Source organism: Falco peregrinus, chromosome 2 (assembly GCF_023634155.1).
Source record: "Falco peregrinus isolate bFalPer1 chromosome 2, bFalPer1.pri, whole genome shotgun sequence".
Lineage (NCBI taxonomy): Eukaryota > Metazoa > Chordata > Aves > Falconiformes > Falconidae > Falco > Falco peregrinus.
Window position 1 is genome coordinate 120,053,241 of NC_073722.1, and position 20,199 is coordinate 120,073,439.

At 51.8% G+C, this 20,199-nt stretch overlaps 4 protein-coding genes across 6 annotated transcripts in view; 2 read left to right on the top strand and 2 right to left on the bottom strand.

Moving 5' to 3' along the window:
- The first annotated feature begins 71 nt into the window (after positions 1-71).
- Positions 72-6,493, top strand: LOC129783760 (uncharacterized). Its single transcript, XM_055794921.1, has 5 exons — positions 72-236; positions 735-856; positions 2,818-2,916; positions 3,360-3,524; positions 4,838-6,493. Exons 1-5 carry the CDS (start codon positions 155-157, stop codon positions 4,982-4,984), a joined length of 615 nt encoding a protein of 204 aa, XP_055650896.1. The 5' UTR covers positions 72-154; the 3' UTR covers positions 4,985-6,493.
- MRPL27 (mitochondrial ribosomal protein L27) lies at positions 6,398-13,281 on the bottom strand. Of its 2 annotated transcripts, none has more exons than XM_005243639.4 (4): positions 13,194-13,281; positions 8,080-8,202; positions 7,274-7,341; positions 6,398-6,813 (listed from the first exon to the last, which is right to left on the bottom strand). In XM_005243639.4, exons 1-4 carry the CDS (start codon positions 13,213-13,215, stop codon positions 6,607-6,609), a joined length of 420 nt encoding a protein of 139 aa, XP_005243696.1. In that variant the 5' UTR covers positions 13,216-13,281; the 3' UTR covers positions 6,398-6,606. The 2 variants fall into 2 exon arrangements, with proteins under 2 accessions (XP_005243696.1, XP_027651368.1); XM_027795567.2 differs by having other exon boundaries at positions 13,155-13,246.
- A 150-nt stretch (positions 13,282-13,431) lies between these two features.
- On the top strand, positions 13,432-17,985 carry EME1 (essential meiotic structure-specific endonuclease 1). Its single transcript, XM_027795569.2, is given in 9 exon segments — positions 13,432-14,290; positions 14,372-14,477; positions 14,562-14,566; positions 14,636-14,775; positions 15,214-15,332; positions 15,572-15,677; positions 15,984-16,099; positions 16,469-16,658; positions 17,014-17,985. Coding segments are annotated over 9 exon segments (1,779 nt in total). The 5' UTR covers positions 13,432-13,461; the 3' UTR covers positions 17,182-17,985.
- Positions 17,986-18,931: 946 nt separating this feature from the next.
- Positions 18,932-20,199, bottom strand: part of LOC101917075 (leucine-rich repeat-containing protein 59) — a 34,186-nt gene continuing 32,918 nt past the window's right edge. For both annotated transcript variants that reach the window (XM_055794919.1, XM_055794920.1), the window contains exon 7: positions 18,932-19,727. In XM_055794919.1, the coding sequence (XP_055650894.1) occupies positions 19,483-19,727 (245 nt within the window). In that variant the 3' untranslated portion in view covers positions 18,932-19,482. The remainder of the gene's footprint in view (positions 19,728-20,199) is intronic.

Sequence of the window (20,199 nt, forward strand, 5' to 3'; positions counted from 1 at the left end):
GCCGGGGGGGCGGTGCGGCGGCCAATGAGGGCCGGCGGGGCGGGGCCTGTCCCGGTGCCGCTGCGGCCGCGCTGCGTGCGCGGTCCCGCCCGCCCGGTCCCGCCCGGCCCGGCCCCGCGTGCAGCGGGCAGGGGCTGCCGGTGGCGGAGCGGGGATGGCGCACCCCAGCGAGGCCTCGGCGCACACGGCGGCCGCGGCCATGGACAGCAACGTCCTGGCCATCGTCATCGCCGCGAGTGAGTGGCGGGGCCGCGAGCGGGGCCGGGCGGGGGCGACCGCTGCCGTGCGGGATCGGCCTCCGCCGTTGCCTTGCGATGCAGCCCCGAGCTGCGCCGGCGAGGCGGCTCTCCCCTACCCCGGGGGGGCGCTGGCTGCACCCCCGGCCCTTCTGCGGGCCCCCGCGGCGGCAGGGGCTGGCGGTGCCGGGTGGGCTGGCTGGGAGCCGCGGGCCCCCGGGAGGTCGGAGCGCCCTACCGCCGTGCTGACCGGGAGCCGCCAGCCCCGGGATGGGCTGAGCCCCCCCGGCCCCGCAGGCCGCCCCGAGTCTGGCGGGAGGAGCGGGGCGCTGCGCAGGGCGGCGCTTCGGGCAGCCCGAGGCGGGCGGAGGCGACATTGGCCTCGCTGGGGCTTTTCCAAGGGGTCTGCCGAGGCGCCCGGAGGGGCGGGGGGCGGCAGCCAGGGCGCTGGGCTCGCTGGGCCACCGGCTCAGTCGCCTTTTCTCCCTTCCCCGGCAGCCGTGTCCACCTCCGTCTTCATCGTGGCCATCCTCATCCTGCTGCTGCTCCTGTACCACCGGGACCCCATGTGCTGCCAGTTCCTCTGCTCCTGCCGCTTCTTCCGGACTCCCAGCCAGTATGTGAGTGTCCCCCCGCCCGGCTCTGCTTCCCTGGCGCTGGGAGCCGTGAGGCTGCACCGCCGGGCTCCCCCGTCCCCGGTAGCCTGGCCGGGCTTGCTGATGGCAGTGGGACCTTGTTCCCACTGTCCCAGCGACCCATCCATGCATCCAAGCCTGCCAGGCTGTGCTGCCGTGGGACCTTGTTCCCGCTCTGTCCCAGAGATCCATCCCTCCGACCCTGCCAGACTGTGCTGCTGGGGGTACCATCCCCAAGGCTGCTCACTAGCCAGTCCCCCAGCTCCCCACACAGCTCACGAGGGGTGTCCCCCTCCCCTGGCGCACTCCTGTGTCCGGCTCCGCTTTACAGGGAAGGGGCCCAGCGGGGAAGGGGGCTGGAAGCTCAGGACTAAGGCGGACAAAGCCACTCGCTACCGCTCACATCGCTCACATCCCTGATAACCGGCTCTCTTGTGCAAGGCTTCCCCACGCGGAGCAGGGAGACACAAAGCCCTTTCACTTGCATCTGTAATTTCCTGGGGTTGGCTTTCAAGCGGGGAAGGTGGTGATGGAAAAAAGCACAGCGTGTTCAGCCAGCGCTGCTTTGGTGAGGGTGGCTGCCTGGGGAAAGCTCGGCCTCCCAAGCTGCAGGGCTGGCTGTCGAGGGGAGGGCTGCACTGCACGTGCCGCTCCAGGGGCCCCGGCAGAAGAGGGGACATTTGGCTTCGGCTGGCAGGGGCTGGAGGGGCTGTGAAAGGCAGTTCTGATAGTCTGGCACAGGCTGGGAAGTCCCCAGCAGAAATGACAGTGGGAATGGGGTGTCCCCTGCCTGCATTGCTGCCTCTGCTCCTCTCCCCCTCTTCCTCCCCGCCGCCTGGCCTGCGATGCTGTGCTGCGATGCTGTGCTCCTCGTCCTGCAGAGCTGCTCCCCGCGGCGGTGCAGGATGTGCCCTGAGCTGCAGAGCCCCCGCCGCGCCTGGGCCTGGCTCGGGTGGGCGGGTAAAGGAGAAGGCATCTCGCCTTTAGCAAAGGGCTGTGTGGACAGATGGATGTGGATGCAAAGAACTATAAATGGAAGGGGAACATATATAGGATGTGTTTCTATCAGAAAAAACGAAGCAGTTGTAGTGTGAGGCAGCTTTTCATCAGGTGTAGTTGCGCTGGCTTTGCTCATCAGTTATTAAAACAAACAGTTGTGTTCCCAGCCAACCTAGTTTCCTGCGGCTTCTGTAATTGCGCTGCAGGGCCGAGACAAATGTTAAGAGCAAAAGTTGTTAAGAGCAAAAGTAAATCTGTCATTCGTAGTCCTCCCTGCAGATCCCTGGTTGCTCTGGGAGCCTCTGGGCTGTTTTCTGCTGGCAGAGATGGGACTTTTCTGAGAGCGAGGAACAGCCCATGGCTTCAGTCCTGGCTCTGGCTCCAGGGCTGCTGTTCATGACAGGGATCTCGGCTCATTGTTGCTCAACACCTTGACAGGGAATCGAGTTTAACTTGATTCACGAACAGAACAGCTATTGCTCTGAGGATTTGCTTGCTATATTATCCTGAAATGACTACCTTGGCAGATAAGAGTTTACAAATTCAGTAACCCTGAGCATGTGACGGCACTCTTATCTACACCAGCAGAATGGTTGGGTTGGGTTTTTTTTTGTTGTTCCTCAAAGAGAGACGGTTCTGCTGAGTGTGAATGAAAGCCGGCCCAGGCTGCCAGCCCTCTGGCTGTGCTGCTCAGCGGTGCCAGCTGCCTCAGGTGCTTAGTGCAGGCCCTGCGCTGCCCACGGAGGAGGTGCCTGGGCTGTTGGCATCGGTGAACCAGCCCGCAGAGGCTGGCACAGCCGTGTCAGCCAAATGTGCAGAGGTCGCTCTTCCCCCGTCCCGCTTCCCAGGCTGTCCCGTGTGAGCTGGCTGAGCTCTGCTTTGCTGCTGGGTGGGATGGGAGGGATTTCACCTTTGCTCACGTCGTGCTCCTGCACCCCTCGTTCCAGGACTGTCCCCCGCCCTACTTCAGCAGCAGCCAGCGGCTGGTGGGTCCCCAGTGTGGAACGTCACGGCTGGAGAGTGCTGCTGAGAACCCTGGCGTGCAGGTGACAGCTGGGTCCCTGATGGGAGCTCAAGGGGGGGAAACGGTAGCGAAGATCCTGATGATCTTGGAAAGAGGCTGTGGCTGTGGGGAGCTGGAGAGCTCCTGGGGCATAGGGAGAAGATGCTGGACAGCAGGAGCAACTTTGGGAAGTGTTGCCTGGACATAAAAACCTGGGGGGCGGGGCAGGCAGGGGTGCCGCAGAGGACACCATGGTGCCCTGAGGTATTTGAGTGTGAAGTGGCAGGCAGATTCCTCGGGGCTTGGGATCTGGCAAAGCAGGTCATGGTGTAATTACCTCCGGGGAGGGAGGATTTCCTCTCTCCAGGTGTAAGGAAGGGCACGCACAACTTTGAACCCTGAAGTAACTCGAGATGCACCAGGCTGTGAACTTCCAGTAGAGGCACCGCCACACTGACCTTTCTCTTCTGGGCTGGGCATTTCTAGGGAGACGAGCTGTTCTGTGTCGGACCCCCCAGCAGTTACCAGCTGCCTTCCTGGGAGCAGCCTCGTTTGCCAAGCTACGAGAGCGTGCGGAAGAAAGATCGCCAGCGGGAAATCCATCAGATGATTGCCGAGAGGTTTGGGCTGTGGGCAGAGCCTTCCCAGGAGGTGAGTGCTCTCTCCCCTGCACAAGGGTGCTGGCAGAGGCACGGGGGCAGTCCCCCCTGCTCTGGTCTGTACCTGGGACTTGCTTCAGCAATTTGCAGTAGCTAAGGACTCTGTTCTCTGCGATTGCCTTGCTCTGATAGCCTTTATCTCTGAGAAGGGCACGGAGTGTATCAGGAGGCTCCTTTGGTGTACATTGTGCTGGTTAATGATCAAGCTCTCCCAGCACGTTGGCAGAAATGCCGGGAGGCAGGGCAGAGCTGCTGCCGAAAGGGCAGGCCCTTTGGATCATCCCCTCGGTGCAAGTCCAAGCTGGGAATGTTATTTTTAGATCTGTAAGGCTTCCATAATTTTTTGGTCCCTTCTCCCTGCGTGACACCTCCGGGATGCTCCTCAATAAGTGTTTATGGCTTAGTTATGAGCAGGAGGCTTTGCCTGTTATGACATTTCAGATTTGCGCTCCTGCAATAGAACAGAGACAAGCGAGTGCATCTGCCCAGTCAGTCCTGCAGCAGCGTCCCAAGAGCCTCCTGTCGACCAAAAAGCCCTTACTGACTAAAGCGAAACAGAGACATTTGAAACCCTGAGCACAGCACTAAAGGTTCACTGATTTACCTGGATCTGGAGCTCTTAAAGTTGTACCGTAACATCTGGCATGGTCAGCACTTGCTGCTCGGTGTTTGGAGCTGTAACTAACGATACCTGCCCTGAAACCAGAGCACTGAGGGCACAGGAGAGTAAGGCCCCAAAGATGAGCAATGGATGAACTACAGCAGGGGCTCTTCCACAATATCCCTGTGCCACTCCCGTTGCTCATTACCGGAGAGAAAGTTAGTTTATTTTGGCAGAGCTGGGCTAGCAACAGCCCAGAGGCTCACCTGCTGCTGTGCAGTGAGACTGTCAAAACCTGGGTAGAAAGCCAGGTTTGTAGGTGCTTGTATACACCCCAGTAATCGATCCTTGGTCAAAGGCAGGCAAACAACAGTCCTCTCGTAACAGAAATCAGGGCCTTTCTGGCCTTGTGACTAGCAGCAAGTCCTTGAAGGGGAACAGGGAAGAGCAGGAACCCAGCACAGAGAGGGTGAGGGGGCAGCGGGGGGAATGTGCCTCTCCAGTGGCTTTTTGCCCTGCTGTGTTGCAAAAGCAGTGTAAGCACTCACCTCATCTAGCCAGCAGCCTGCTGCTCTGAGGGCTGCAGGAATTTCGGTTCAGGCTGGTGGCAGTTGTGAGCCCTGTCATCTGCTCTGTAAGAAGAGGTGGGATAATCTCCTGGTTATTGCTGATCCACTGTGATGTTCTTCCTGTCTCCTCAATAGATGCCGCCTCCCTATGAGCATGCTTTGAGGCACCCTCCAGCTTTCTCAGGAACAGTAATGAGCTCCGAGACCCTGGACAGACGTGGCGTGTCAGACCCATTCCAGGCCCCTCTCAGCTACCAAACTCAGCGAAACACAGCCGTGTGAGGCCTCGGCCTCAGCACACTGCTTCCACCCATGGTGTCAGTGACAGAAGTGCCTGTGGCATCATTCTGGTCTGCAGGGAACGGCCAAACGTCAGACCTTCACCCAGATTCACACTCGGCCAAGACACAGGCAAGTCAGACCCCAGGCAGCAGTACCGTCCCTCCTGCAGCACAAGGACAAGCATGGAGCCAACGCCAGCTCTCCAGCTCCAAGCGGAGCAACCAGGGGTGCCTGTTTGCTCTTCTCTGGCAAACGTGCTGTGACCAAAGGAGACAGACCAGCTGCTTGCTTTGACACAGGGGACAAAGCCAAGGTGAAGGTCTGCTCAGCCAGAGCTCCTCCAGGCAGCTGGCATATCTACCTCCGTGAGGCAAGCGCTGCCAGCCGTGCCAAGGGTCAGACCTCAGTGGTCACGTCGTGCTATTCCACTTCTTTCTTAGGTTATAAAATGTTTTACTTTATCAGTGTGTTGGTTGCCAGGTGGGACTCCTCACCTGAGAGGCAGAACCAATCTGATCAGAGCATTGCTGTGTGCTCCTGTGTGGTCCTCTGTGATGGAGAGCAATTTTGTGTGGACTTCAGCTCAAGACTGAGAGGCTCCAGGGGCTGTGTCACCTGCTGTATGCAAACACTGACCACCAAGATGAACTGTGTGACTGGATATGCAAGCTGGGAAAGGACAGAAGTGTGGACAATATAGCTGGTGGTCTCCACGACAAACATAAAACAAAGGTGGACACACGTGGCTGACCCAGTTTACCCAGTTTCCTTCTGCAGAGCAGACAATCTAATAATGTCAGCATCACAGATTTTGATAACCTGTTTTCTACTGCAGAGACAATATTTCATAGTATTTACAAACCTGTAGATAAAATTAGATCAGTTTGGCCACAAGGAATTTGGGCTCCTTTCTTTCAAGCAATATAAACTCAAAAATGTCACGGAATGACTTGGAAGACTAAAAGGGAAGCCTTCTGCATTATGGCTTTCTGATACACCTCCAGCCACTGAGCTTCAAATACCACCCAGTCTTATGCATCTTACCAGGCACTCTAAAATTAGTCATGAGTTAGACTGTGAACTCGCCTCACGTGGCTAGTAAATGCAATGCTTTCAGCTATTGGAGTTAATCATTGAGGTGAGTTAGAAGGAAAAAAAAATAATTTCCTGGGATGCAGACTGAGGTGCCAGTGAAAAAGGATCTGTTCTGCAGTATTCTGAATGAAGGTACAAATGTAACAGTAATGTCTAAGAGTGAGTTAAAAATAGAAGAGATTATTAGGGACTGGTACTGACAGAGGAGTGAGTGTAGAGAGAACTCATCCAGTGGCGCAATGGGACAGGCTCTCCAAAGGAAGGCAGCTCCAGATATTAAATGATCAGAAGTAACACGTTCTGTGAACAGCCAAGACCTTCAGCAGCCCCACAGCATTTATTAATCACTCTTACAAATGCTGGCAGGTAATCCCAGTGCCTGAACACTGACCACACGTGCTTTAGGAGCAAGAAGTCCTACACTGGTATCTTCAGAGCTAGAATAATATTGTCCTCTCATGCCAGTCCAGCTGTGGTGGTCTGTCCCAGTCGCTCCTTCCCGTCCCTCCCTATGTGACATAGGAGGCTCAGAGCATGGTGACGAGTTTAAAGCTTCCTACTTCTGTGACAGGGATAACATTGATAAAGGTTTTATAAAGAACCGCTCCTTTGGGTAGACGACAGATCACTTCCCTGCTCTCACTGCTGCGGGGCAGAGGTACGTAGACCTCTTTGGTGTATCTCACAATCCCATCCTCCAGGGCATACAGCGTCTTGTTACGGCCCATCCCCACCTGGAAGAGGATGAGGACTGTTAGAAAGGGAAGGCTGGAGGTCCACCACTAAAGCAGATCTGATCATTGGCCTGCCTTGTTTGATATCCTGCCTTCAACAGCATCTGTTGCTTTGTATTTCAAAATAAAACCACACTACTTGCTTCCAGCAATCCATATGCAAAAGTGCTCGTTACAAGGGAGGAGATACCGATTCCACCCTGAAGCACAAGCACACAGTTAGGTTACAGAAGCGTTTTGGGATTTCCAGAACTTTCAGACCTTTCCCGAGTCACATGGGCACAGGTGTGAGCGGGCTCTGTGACCAAGAAATACCAGGCAATGAAACCCAGCTTCAGGTTGACATAGAATATAAGAAAGAGCATTAAGAACAAGCTTGAGAGAGAGAAGGCACTGAGGACAGCACTCTGTTGTGGGCTGCTGTTTCTGAGAACGAATGAAGAGATACAAAACCACTTACATGAGCCCCTGGATGCCAGCGTATCAACCGCTGCGTAGCCAGAATGTTGCCTGCATGCACAAATGCACCTGCAACAGAGTGATAGAGTCAGACTGCAGAGAAATGGAGCTCCCTGAGGCCCTGGCAGAACACAAACTGTTCCAAACCCCGGCTTTCTGTGGGAATTTTCTAAGAAATAATTACTTCAAATGCTAAAAGCATATAAACAGAAATGCTCTTGGGGAGAAACGAAAGGCAATTGATATACAATGGCAAAAAGCAATCCTAGGCTTTGAAAAGATTACTTCTAGGGTACAAGGCATTTTCTGGTTGCTGAAGGCATTTGTTTTATTACCTTTCACATGGAATATGTTTTCATCAGCAAAGCTAATAATTATTAAGCACTCGGCTGCAAGAATCTGTACTTTGGCTTCTGCTCAGCCTCATAATTCTCCCCTTTGTAAACACCTAAAATGCCCAGCTTTTCACCACAGCATGGGGGGAAAGTGCACTTAAGTTATTACGTGTCCCACAGTGTACCCTCCTCCCAGGCGCTCCAGAGAGGCAAAGTTAGAATCAAAGGAGGTTTTCTGCAGGCAATTTCAGCTGGCCGCTCGCAGGCCCATCTGGGAGGGAGGCTGACTCACCCTGCCCTCCTGCCGGCGGCTACCCTTGATCACCAGGTTTCACTGAACCTTCCCTTTCCATTCTCTTGGAAGCTGCCCTGGCCACCTCCTCCTGAAATAACAACTGACACCAGTACCCGGGGAGAAACTGTGAAGAACCCAATGAAATGCAAATAAGACTCAGCAGACGCTCAGACCTACCGTCTACTTTTTTAAATCCATAGCGCTTGCCAGGGCTGCGACCACCTAAATTTTTGTAGCTGCCTCCAGTTTTCTTAGAAGCACATCTGATGACAACCAGGCTTGTCTGGGGAGTAGTTAAAACTAGGTTTGGAGGAGGAAAAAAAACATCAGCTGAAAAAAACTATTCTTTTTCAGGTTTAAAGGCTAACAGTTAAGACAGGCTTTAAAACTAAAGGCAACAGAAAGCCCAGGGACGGGAGGGAGGAGAAGTACTTCTAAGACAAACCATAATTGGACCACCACGGCCTAAGTCCCCAGCAAAGAGGCCACATCTCAAGTACAGTTACTGCCCAGGGAGGAATAAAACACTCGGCAACGATGTTAAAGGATATGCACAAATTCATGTTTCAGCAAGGCCTTGTCAAAGGAGGTATAAATGTTACTGGTTGCTGTGGACTGGCCTTATATTGCTTTGAAAAAAGACAAGTTGTGATCTCTGTTTCAGTTTCCCCTTTGACTCAATGGCATTTACTTAGTAATATTTTGAAATCTAACGAATGAGAAGATTCCAATTCAAGACAATATATAAGCACGTATTCAAGTGGGCACTAGTGATACAGCCAGGAGCAGTGTGAGGAGTCTCAAGGATTACAGAGCCCTGGGAGTAGTGGTAAGGGACTCTGGGTAGGTAGTTTTTTTGGTCAGTCCTCCCGATCAAAGGGAAGGGGTTTGCAAGGGCCAGTCAAATGTGGTGAACCAACAAATGGTTGTAGGAGTGGTGCTAGAGCTAGAGGTTCAGCCACTTGGACCACGGGACTCGCTTTGAGTGCTCGACTGGGGGCTGATGGGGTCCATTTGACAGAGAAGGGGAAGCACATCTTCGGTCGTAGGCTTGCCAAGCTAGTGAAAAGGGCTTTAGACTAAAGTTTCTGGGGAGAGGAACTTCAGTCTCTCCCGCTCCTACCAGTTTGATGCCAATGCCAGCAAGAGATGCCCAGAGCCTGGAGAGGGATGGTAAGTCAGCAGGAAAGCACCTGAAGAGCAGCACAAAGGAATTCCAGCCAGGAAGTCAAGATTCCTCAGGGACCCAACTTAAATGCCTCTATGCAAATGCATGTAGCATGGGGAATAAACAAGAGGAGTTAGACCTGTGCACACCTGCAGGGCTGTGATCTTACTGGCATCACAGAGATGTGGTGGGATGGCTCCTAGGAGCAGACTGTTGGAACAGAAGGGTACAGGCTCTTCAGAAAGGACAGGCAGGGGAGACGAGGAGGGGGTGTTGCCATGGAGCTCCACCTGGAGTGCATGGAGCTCCACCTGGAGATGGGTGAGTAACTGACCTTGAGCTTATGGGTCAGGATTAAAGGGAGGGCAGGGACAGGTGACATTATAGCGGTGGTCTGCTAGAGGCCACCTGACCAGGAAGACTGCATGGATGGGGCCCTCTACAGACAGAAGCTGCTGCATGTTCACAAGCTCTGGTCCTCATGGAGGTTCCCAGAATGCGTTGATGGTAACTTCCTTCTCCAAGTGACAGAGGAGCCAATGAGGAGAGGTGCTATACTGTACCTTGTTCTCACCAACAAGGAGGGGCTGGTGGCGAATGTGAAGCTCAAGCTGAAGTGACCATGAGATGGTCGAGTTCAAGATCCTTAGGACAGCAAGCAGGGTGCACAGCCAGCTTGCTACCCTCGACTTCAGGAGGGCAGACTTTGGCCTCTTCAGGGATCTGCTTGGAAGAGTACCAAGTCCTGGGGGGAAGAGGTGCCCAAGAAAGCTGGTTAATATTCAAGGATCACCTCCTCCAAGCTCAGGAGCAATGCATCCCCAACAAAGAGAAAATCAGGCAAAACCACCAGCAGGCCTGCATGGATGAACAACGAGCTCCTGGACAAACATAAAAAGGAAGCCTACAGAGGGTGGAAGCATGCACAGGTAGCCTGGGAGGAATACAAAGAAACTGCCCCATCAGCCAGGGTTCAGGTTAGGAAAGCTAAAGCCCCGAAATAATTACATTTGGCCAAGTATATCAAGGGCAACAAGAAAACTTTCTATAGGTACATCATGATAAAAGGGAGATGGGAAAATGCAGGCCCTCTCTGGAAGGAAATGGGAAACCTGGTTACCCAGGACACGGAGAAGGCCGAGGTACTCAAGGACTTTTTTGCCTCAGTCTTCACAGGCAAATGCTGCAGCCCCACAGCCCAAGTCACAGAAGGCAAAAGCAGGGACGGGGAGAATACAGAACCACCCACTGTAAAAGATCAGGTTCAAGACCATCTAAGGAATCTGAAGGTGCACAAGTCCATGAGACCTGATGAGATGCATCCATGGGTCCAGAGGGAACTGGCGGATGAAGTGGCTAAGCCACTGTCCATCGTGCTTGAGGAGACGTGGCAGTCCAGTGAAGTTCCCACTGACAGGAAAAGGGGAAACATAACTCTCATTTTTAAAGAGGGAAGAAGGAAGACCTGAGGAACTACAGGCTGGTCAGCCTCACCTCTGTGCCTGGCAAGATCATGGAGCAGATCCTCCTGGAAACTATGCTAAGGCACATGGAAAATAAGATGATGACTGATGACAGAACACATGGATTCACTCAGGGCAAATCGTGCCTGACAGATGTGGTGGCCTTCTGTGACAGGGGTTACAGCACTGGCGGACAAAGTAAGAGCAACTAATGAATTTGTGCACATCTTTTGATACTGGCCCGCATGACATCTTTGTCTTTTAACGGGAGAGACATGGATTTGATGGGTTGCCCACTTGGTGGATAAGGAATAGGCTGGACAGTCTTACCCGAGAGTTGCAGTCAACAGCTCAATGTCCACGCGGAGGTCACTGCTCGGACCAGTGCTGTTTAACATCTGTGTCGGCAACATGGGCACTGGGATTGAGTGCACCCCTAGCATGCCTGCCCATGACACGAAGCTGTGGTGCAGCTGACACGCTCAAAGGAAGGCTTGCCATCCAGAGGGACCCTGGCAGGCTTAAAAGGTGGGCCCCTGCAAACGTCATGAAGTGCAACAAGGCCAAGTGCAAGGTCCTGCATGTTGGCTGGGGCAATCCCAAGCACATTTACAAGCTGGGCAGAGAATGGATTGAGAGCAGTCCTGAAAAAGATTTGAGGGTGTTGGTTGATGAGAAGTTCAGCATGACCCAGCAATGTGTGTTTGCAGCCCAGCAAACCAACCAAATCCTGGTCTGCATAAAAGGAAGCATGGCCAGTAAGGCAAGCAGGTGATCCTCCTTCCCTGCTCTGCTCTTGTGAGACCCCCCCTGTGCAGTACTGCGTTCAGCTCTGGGGCCCCCAACACAGGGAGGACATGGACCTGTTGGAGCAAGTCCAGAGGAGGCTGCAAAGATGCTCAGAGGGCTGGAGCACCCCCTCCTAGGAAGACAGGCTGAGAGAGTTTGGGTTGTTCAGCCTGGAGAAGGATCTGGGGAGACCTTAGGACAGCCTTCCAGTACCCAAAGGGGCCAACAAGAAAGCTGGCGGGGGACTTGTTACAAGGGCTTCTAGTGATAGGACAAGGGGGAATGGCTTTAAACTGAAAGAGGGGAGACGTAGGTTAGATACCAGAAAGAGAGTCTTCACTAGGAGAGGGGTGAGGCACTGGAACAGGCTGCCCAGAAAAGCTGTGGGTGCCCCATCCCTGGAAGTGTCCAAGGCCAGGCTGGACGGGGCCTGGAGCACCCTGGGCTGGTGGAAGGTGTCCCTGCCCAGGGCAGGGGGGGAACTGGGTGATCTTTAGGGTCCCTTCCAACCCAAACCATTCGATGATTATATATATGTAATTGCTATCCTGAACATACTAATAAAAGCATTTTCTGCAAATTCTTGAGTTACAATCAGGACAAGTCAAGGAGGAAGAAAAAAAAAAAAAAATCAGTCTTTACAGACACTGATTTTCTCTGGAACATAAATATCCACACCACAAACTCCTTCCTTATACAAAAGACAGTGACAGAAAACACTGGTTTTCTTATCAATAAATCTGAGCCTCTCATGAACTTCTGTTAAAAATGACTGAGATATAATTAGCTCTTCTTAAAAAAATAAGTAAGTCTCTTCAGTACGTCCTTTCATGCAAAAGAAGTTAGTAGGCAAATCCAATTTTTCTGCCTCCCTCTATTTCGCCCCTAAGCAGCAGGTCAGTATGCAACAGTGGCTATCATCACATTCATGTTTCCTTAACCTGAATAAACCACTGGATGAATTTAATACCAGTTAAAATTGCCAGAGATACTCAGAGAGCTAGAAATACTGCTGCAAAAAGGATAATTGCTCTACAAGGAAACATTAACTTCAAGAGCTTACCCATTAAGTAAAAGAAAGGCTCTGAGACTTGAAAAAATACAGGGAAGTAGGAAAAGATGGACGATAGTTACAGTTTCATATACACAAATCGTACAAAATTATAGTCCAATTCCCTTTTGTCAAAACAAACCTTCAACAGGTTGATTCCAGGGTTACAGTTTGTGCTGCACAAAAGAAGTCTGCAAGCAAAAAAATGAACCTCAAAGCAACAGACATGGGGAAAAGCTGGTGTCTAGAGCCAATTGAGACAGAGAGCTTGTAACTTGACTGAAGTCACATTGGAAATCAGTAGAAAAAACGTCAAGATATTGCAAAAAAAAAAAAAAAAAAAAAAAAGCCACGAGGTTATTTGTCTTTAGCACTTCTAGATTAAAAAAGTGGATTTTAACAGCCTCCTGCCTACTGCACTGTGCAAGGGAGAGCCGCACCGCCGGGTGTGTGGTCTCCACCGAGCGCACATTAACCCTGCTTGCCCCAGGCTGAATTTTCCGCTGCGAGCGCGATCCAGCGGCAGCGCCGAGACGCGGTGCGGGCCTCGTCCCTGGCGGTTCTCCAGTGCAAGGGGGATCCAGAGATCTGGCCCGCGGCACCCCGGCCCCTACCGAGGCCCCTTCCCGCACAAAGGCCCCGCGCAGGGGTAGCGCTCGGGCCCCCGCCCAGCCCCCACCTGAGGTAAAAGTCAAGGCCCCGACCCCCAGCTACCAGCAGTAACCGCCCCAGGACACCCCTTCCGACTCGCTGCCTCCGCCCCAGCCGGACCCCTGCCCACCCCGCGGAGGGGTGAAGCGGGAGATACCACCGCACTCACACAACCGCCGCAGCGACGCCATTTTCCCTCCCTCCACAGCACTTCTCCTTCCGCCGGGCGGCCGGGCCGTAAGCGGGGCGCTTGTGGTTGGCCAGATCCTTCCGCGGGAACGCTGGGAAGCGAGCGGAGGCCTGTGATTGGTCCGACCGAGAGCATCATAATGCCGGCGGGTTTGGACCAATAGGAGCTGGGCCGAGGTTTCTTCAAGGGGCGGGCGCCGCAGCGTTGGGGCTTCAGTTGCCTGGGCGACGCGGCAGGGTGCGCAGCCATGGCCACGTGGCGCTACTTCGACGTCGTCTTGGACGACTCGGAGTCTGAGGCCGGGCTGGTTATCGGAAGCTCCCTGCTACAGCCGGCAGCAATGGCGCCCTCGCCTCCACCCCCGGCCCCCAAGCCGGAGCAGGGGCAGCCCCCGGCTGCCTCTCCTGAGGAGGGGATGGTGACCAAAGTGATTGTGGAGGAGACCAGCGAGAGCGAGGAGCAGGACAGTGAGGGCGACAAGCAGGACAGTGAGGAAGATGGGGGTGATGGGTTTGAGCATGAGTACGGCTACGGATATTTTGAGGATTATCTGTTGGAGGAGGATGAGGGTGTGTTCACAGAGGAGCAGGATGATGATGATGAGGAGGACGAATTCATCCCTCTGCCTGATAGGCTCAGGATGAGTGTGCTGGCCAGCAGGATGGCAGCTGCTGAGCACCCCCACGCCAGCGGCAGGGACGTGGAGGCGCTAGCTGGCCCGAGTGATGGTAGCCACCTGCTGGCCCCCGGCAGCAGGGAGCCGCTGGTAGCCCAGGTGCCATCTGGACAAGTGTTCGATGGCAACCGAAACAGCCCCCGTGGCGCCAAGAGACTCTGCGAGTGCCTGCTGGCGGGTTCTCCCTCCGAGCCCTCAGGCCAGCCTGGCAGCTCCACGGCCAGCAGCGGGTTCCTCGAAGAAGCCCCCGCCGCCAAGAAGGCAAGGCTTGGTGCGGAGGGCAGTGGGGCAGCCCGCGGTGATGCCTGGCAGCGGAGGGAGCAGAATGCCCGTGCTCAAATGCCACAAGCCCAGCAGCTAGGGAGGAGCCAGGAACGCATTGCCGTGGTGATAGATCCAGGTACTTGTCCTCACAGCCTGCACCTCCTTTGTGTTGGGTGCTGTCTCTGCTCTGCAGGCCTGACCTGTGCGTTGCTTTCAGTTCTCTTACAGAAAGCAGGTGGAGTGCATGTCCTCAGGGCTCTGCAGGCTGAAAATTATTGCTGTGTGGGGGCTAGTCAAGCTATTCCGTGCAGCATCAGCTGGAGGTGACAAATTCAGGTGTGCAAGCAAAATCTCAATGTTCTTGCCCCCCTCCTCCCCCCCCCCCCCCCATTATTTACACTCATCAGTCATTGTATTTAGCAGGCCAAATAAAGACCCCTCTTGTCTTCTCCCTGCCTCTGAGTGGGAGCACTGGTTTGAGTGAATGATAAACACACCCTTGGTCTGGCTGTTTTCATATCCCAACAAGTGGATGCAGGAACTGAATGCGTAGAAGAAGAACGTGTCCTGACTGTGCTTCAGCTGGAGGATTTTATGGGCATGGTTTACAATTACAAACAAGTAAGAGTGCTTATAACTTTTGTGCTCTTGAACGTGCCTTGCTGGAAGAGTGGTGGTGTCCATCCCTCTTGACGGCGGGAAGGTTTTGATGTGGCATGGAGCCATGGCTTCAGTAAACCAGAAATCTGGTTTTGGAAGCCATCGGTGGATCAAAACCACTCGGGTTGTACAATACAAAGCTTTGGCCAGCTTGCTTTCTTAGTTACAATTTTTTCACACAGTTTTGAAGAGGTAACATGGTCAGATCGAGTGTGACGGTTTTTAAATTTTCTGCCATAATTTATACCAGATCAAGTATTGCCTGCTTGCCCCCAAAGAGCAGCGCCAACCGAATTTTTCATCTGCAGACCTATCTGCAGAATCAGAGCCGTAGGTTGATGCACTTACATGTGCATCTCAGAATGGTTTAACTCCTCTTTTTTCTGTTGCTCTTTGCAGGTGGCCCAGGGCTCTGCGGGACAGCTTACGACCCTGTCAGGCTACGTGACTTACATGATGGAGGCGATGCCTCAGAAAATTATCGCATTGGCAGTCGTTGGAGTAGAAGAATATTCCAGGTTAAACTTCTTTCCCTCCAAAAGTTTCTGTGTTGTCTCTGGCCTTGACAAATGCCATAGGCGTTTACATTAACTCCTTGTAGCAAAGGCTGGAGCCTCAGGGGTGATCCCACACAGAACTATTCCCCTATTATACAGACACACAACCAAAGGCCCCTCCAGCCTGTCACCACAGTGACCACTGGGGAATACCTGTGAAAGAGTTCCCAGCCTTACTTTGCTCTTCTTGGGTTTCTCAGAATTCAGTCAAGAAAGAATCCACCACAGGCGGCAGCAAGTGTAAACCAAGAAGAGGAAGAGGGAAGCCTGAGAAATCTGGGAATAACCAGAAGGGATGTGCAAGAAGTAAGTACCTGTAAAACAGGCATGCAGCCATCATCTCTTGTTTGAACACTGTTCCAAGAAATGGGCGACATCAAGAGATGACAGCTTGCCGCTGGAGAGCTGCCGCAGCTGGAACATCACTAAACCGGTATTAACCAGCAGGAGGCATGCCACCCCTGAATACTTCAGTCCCTTAAGTTAACTGTTCCCAAAATGGGGAGAGAGTGGCTGTTCTCATCCTGTAACAAGAAGCTGTGGCCCTTTTTTGTTTCAGACAAGAGTGGTGTTCAATGTGACAAGAGTAACTGTTCCATTTGTGGTTTACAGGCTTTGGTGGATCTGCAGGTGTCCAAACAAGTCCAAATCCAGATGTTTGAGAGCTGGGAGGAGCTTGGAGAATTTGTCACCATGTTCACAAAAGCTGTAGCTGAAGCACCATTCAGGTGAGCAGGCAGATGAGGTTTGGCCATGTCTTCGTAGAGGCTGCACTTTCACAGTTACTGGAGGGAACAGCAGCTACATGGCTGTACTTCAGGACAACAGTTTTTCACTGGCTGACAGAAAGTGAATTCTCTCGTGTCAACATAGCGCTCTGTGTGCATGTTGGCTTGTGTCAGGAGTGCTCCCAAGTACAGGATTGTTTCCCTTTTCAGTAGGAAATCTGGGTCTCAAGCAAGGAAATTGGTAATGCATGTAAAGAAAAGAGGGTCAGACTTTCAGCATTTGACGCCAATGCAATGACAGATGCAGGGATAGGATCTTCTTCATAGCCTCATTGTCTTACTTGCTTTCCCATTCTTTGTTCTCCCTAGGCGAGCAAAAGAGGAGATGGACTTCCCTTTCTACGCGGGTCCGGGGTGCTGTGGAGGGCCGAACGTGGATCGTGTTGTAAATGGTCTCTTGCAAGTTTGGAAGAGGCAGTTAGAACAAATTAGGCAGGTCAACTTTGCGATGGCTGAGGCTATTGCGGCTGCCTTCCCTTCTCCTCAGCTTCTGTACCAGGTGAGATTGCCTCAGGAATACAGAGCACTGTGCGCAGACGGCCAACACACGTAAGGCATGGAAGAAATAATGTAACTGGTACTTGACATGATAATTCTGTGGGAGATGTTTAGTAAGGCAGCAAAGGAACGGATGCCTTGGCACCCGTTGCTTTTGGCTGTACAGAGCAGGCTCCTGAGGGAGCACTACTAGTTCCACATCAGCCTGTCGGCTCACCAAAGAGACCTGGTGAGGGACCAGGTGAAAAATTATGTTGTGAAAGGGTAGAGCAGTCACAGGTGCCTAGCTTTGGTTATTTTTTTTTGAGCAATGTATCCAAACGGATGACACTGTTGTTCCTTGTTGTTGATTTTAGGCCTACAACCTAACCTGGGAGCCGGAGCAGGAAAACCTGCTGGTCAACATCCCTTCGTGCAGTGGCGCTGGCAGGACCTTCCAGGCAGTTAGACCGGACCTCTCCTGACAAATCGATCAGCCCACCACTTCCTACAACCCTTCTCTCTATTTGAATTACAATCCATAGCCCCAGGGAAGGAGGCTGTTACAGTTTGACTGGTTTAGGCATTCCGTTTTGTTCTGGGAAGAAACGCTTAGATAATTAAGTTATTGTTCCAAGTTCAAGTTTAAAGTTCAAGGTCCGGGTTAAGTTCAAGATCCAAGTTCAAGACTTTATTGTAGCAGAAGAAGGTTGGATGAAATTGTTGAACGGCTGGAGTTTGCAGAAGAAAGGCGGTGAACATCATCAGAACGTGAATTGGACACCGTTTATAGTATTGCTAATTCCTCCTATTTCATAAACAATTTTGGATAATAAACTCTGCTTTGTAACATGTTGTCTTGAATATAGACAGGTATGCCCCGTGTTGAATACTTTCTACTGCTACCCTAAACTGCAAGTAGTTATCTTCTCATTGGAAGCCACATTGGAAATCCTAACGCTACAGCAACATGGTGCTGCCCCCCCACCCCCCACCCCCAGCATCTGCTCGAGTGAGGTGGAAGAACTTTACCTCACAAAATAAGACTGTCAGTTTTCCAGTCTGGCAGATGGGAATGAGTAAGACTAATTTTCAGATATAAATTTAGACTGCCTTGATTCAGTCTCCAGACGGCTTAATCTATTGAGGGTCTTGAAATCTGATTATATGTGCTGGAATTATGAGGTCTAAACAGTTGGCAGAAAAAGCTTTCTTTTAATTAGATTGGGGAACATGCTTGCCTGTCTACAAAGCCATTAGCACTTGTGGACAGGCACACAAGGACAGCTGAGGTCTGCAACAGCAGCACTTATGGAGATGAGTGCCCAGAGTGAATTAAACTTCCAGTGTGTGGAAGTTACCCTTTGGAACCACAATGCCTCCGAAGAAAAAAGCAGGTATTTGGCGAAGCCCTTGCCTGGCCAGTAGCACGCTTCTGACCTAACTGGTAAATCTTATTAGCCTGGCATTTGCAAACTTAAGATGGCAAAGCAACAGATGCTGGCAGGAATGTCTGCAGAGAGGAAATATTGCTTTGAATGTTGTTTGCCATTTTTCTGAGCATTTCTGGAGAGTTAAGCAAGGAACTTTTAAAGAATGAGTTAAATACCAAAAGCAAAGCCTAAAACTGTTTCAAGGAAGCTTAGAAAACAATACATACTGCTAAGCCAGAGGCAGGCAGCCCTTCCCTCCTTTGACTCATGCTGTTGCTTTTTTCTGTGATACTTGGGGAATCAGTTTTACCATTAGGTTACAAAAAGGTGACAGCTTACTGCCTTGATGACCTTGGGATGAAATGCTACAGGCTTTTTCCTCGCGGCACTACTCTTAGCAGCAACAATCCCAGGTATTAGATGGGAGGCAGCAATTCTGGTAACTAATGTAGGATGTCTCAGTGGAGTCTGTCACATGGATATTCTCTGAAACCTCCGCTTAACATTATGCGTACACTTCATTTTAGTGCTCACAAAGCTCTTAAGGATATGAAAGACCTCGGGATTTCTCTGAACTATAAATTCATTTGTAGGCCTTTGTGCAGGTGAGTTTTCTTTAGCTGCAAACCACCAAACCCCCCAGCCTTCCCCCAGCAAAACCCTGGCCTGTCTGCTCCTGTGGTGCTGCCACAGTGCCACCCAGTGCTGCCTGCCGCGGCTGCAGCTGCTTTGTCAGCACTAGCTGGTTAAAATACTGATTTCTAACTACACTTACTTACTCTTGAAATATTTTTTGACAGTTTCTAAAATACCCGAGTAAAGAAAACTGCATTAGCAACATAAACATCCAGTTCAGACAAACTGCTGCGAAAACTGTTGTATTGAAAATTCAGCTCCTTTCAATAGTAAATCAGCTTCTGCACTCCAACATACAGATGCACAGCCATCCTACACACTTGTAATTGGTCCTGGAGTAGGCCTTAATATATTACTCCCGTACAGCTGTATCACCAATTTTAGCAGGAATAGAAATGAGAGCAAGGAATGGATATGTATTAAAACCCTCCTACCTCCAGGATAGAGCTATAGCCACCCAGATAATGCAAGGGCTGTTTTTTTCCACTCATACAGATCGGCAGCTTTCTGTGTCTCACCATCTAGGTAAACATCCCGTGGAGGTAAGAAGTATTAGCAAGTTTAGGTTAATGTGGGCAAATAATGGGAGTTACAGGCCAACTGCGAAACATGCATGGCAAAGATGATCTGAACAATAACTCTGCTCTGGGTGGAGTGGAGCAGCAAACCAATGCTGACTGATTAAAAGCAGTTTCATCAGAACACAATTCCATAGGAATTCTGGCTGCGTAGATGGTGGAAGGAGATGCTGACGAAGCAAGTGCCTGTCCAGGACAATCACTGCTGCGAGTTCTGTTGTAGCATATTTTGCAGGGTTTTATGGTTTTGAAGAGCGGCTACCACATCCTCATAGAGAGTGTTCACGCTGATGCACAGGGGTTGACGTTGCAGCTCTGTCAGCTTGCAGGCGGCCAAAGTACAGAGGATGCAGAACAGCACGAAGAGCAGGACTCTCAGCACCGACCGCGACCAGGAGTGCTTGTGCCGGGGTGGCTGAGCAGGACGAGAACTGGAGGCGGGCTCTGTAATGAGGGCGTTACAAGACAGAGAACGTGAGGAATACATCAAGTATCTTTTTAATAGTCTACATTCAGAAACAAGCTGTTCGGGTGAGATACTTCAGCCTGTGCTGCAGCTGTCGTTTGTCATGAATTTTCATCACTTAACTGTTCAGTAAGTAGATGTGCAGGATCTAACTGTTTAGGATGAAAAGTTTGAAATTTAGTTTCATGGTCAGCACTGAAGAGGGTGTAAAGCACCTTTGTGGAACACAAGACCTGCTTTTGCACATACAGGTCAGTACACTTAAAAAGAAATGAGTGGAGGTAAGTTCTCCTTAGGAACAGCTGAACTTTCTTGTAGCTCAGCAGCTCACCAGGAACACAAATTAAGGGGAAAAGGGAACACCAGTAGCGCTTACTAGAAGTCATACAGGTTCCCCCTGCTCCACTTCCAGGTACCTAGGCTGCATGAAAGCAAATCTGGCAGCATCGC

Excerpts from the sequence above, each read along its gene's own strand:
- MRPL27 (XM_027795567.2), bottom strand. The coding sequence starts at position 13,215 with ATGGCGTCGCTGCGGCGGTTGTGTGAGTGCGGTGGTATCTCCCGCTTC. Across the intron at positions 8,203-13,154 it reads CCGCTTCACCCCTCCGCGGG|TTTTAACTACTCCCCAGACA; the intron begins GTGGGCAGGGGT and ends CTCCAAACCTAG. Across the intron at positions 6,814-7,273 it reads GCTGGCATCCAGGGGCTCAT|GTGGGGATGGGCCGTAACAA; the intron begins GTAAGTGGTTTT and ends ATCCTCTTCCAG.
- LOC129783760 (XM_055794921.1), top strand. The coding sequence starts at position 155 with ATGGCGCACCCCAGCGAGGCCTCGGCGCACACGGCGGCCGCGGCCATG. Across the intron at positions 237-734 it reads GGCCATCGTCATCGCCGCGA|CCGTGTCCACCTCCGTCTTC; the intron begins GTGAGTGGCGGG and ends CTTCCCCGGCAG. Across the intron at positions 2,917-3,359 it reads CTGAGAACCCTGGCGTGCAG|GGAGACGAGCTGTTCTGTGT; the intron begins GTGACAGCTGGG and ends GGGCATTTCTAG.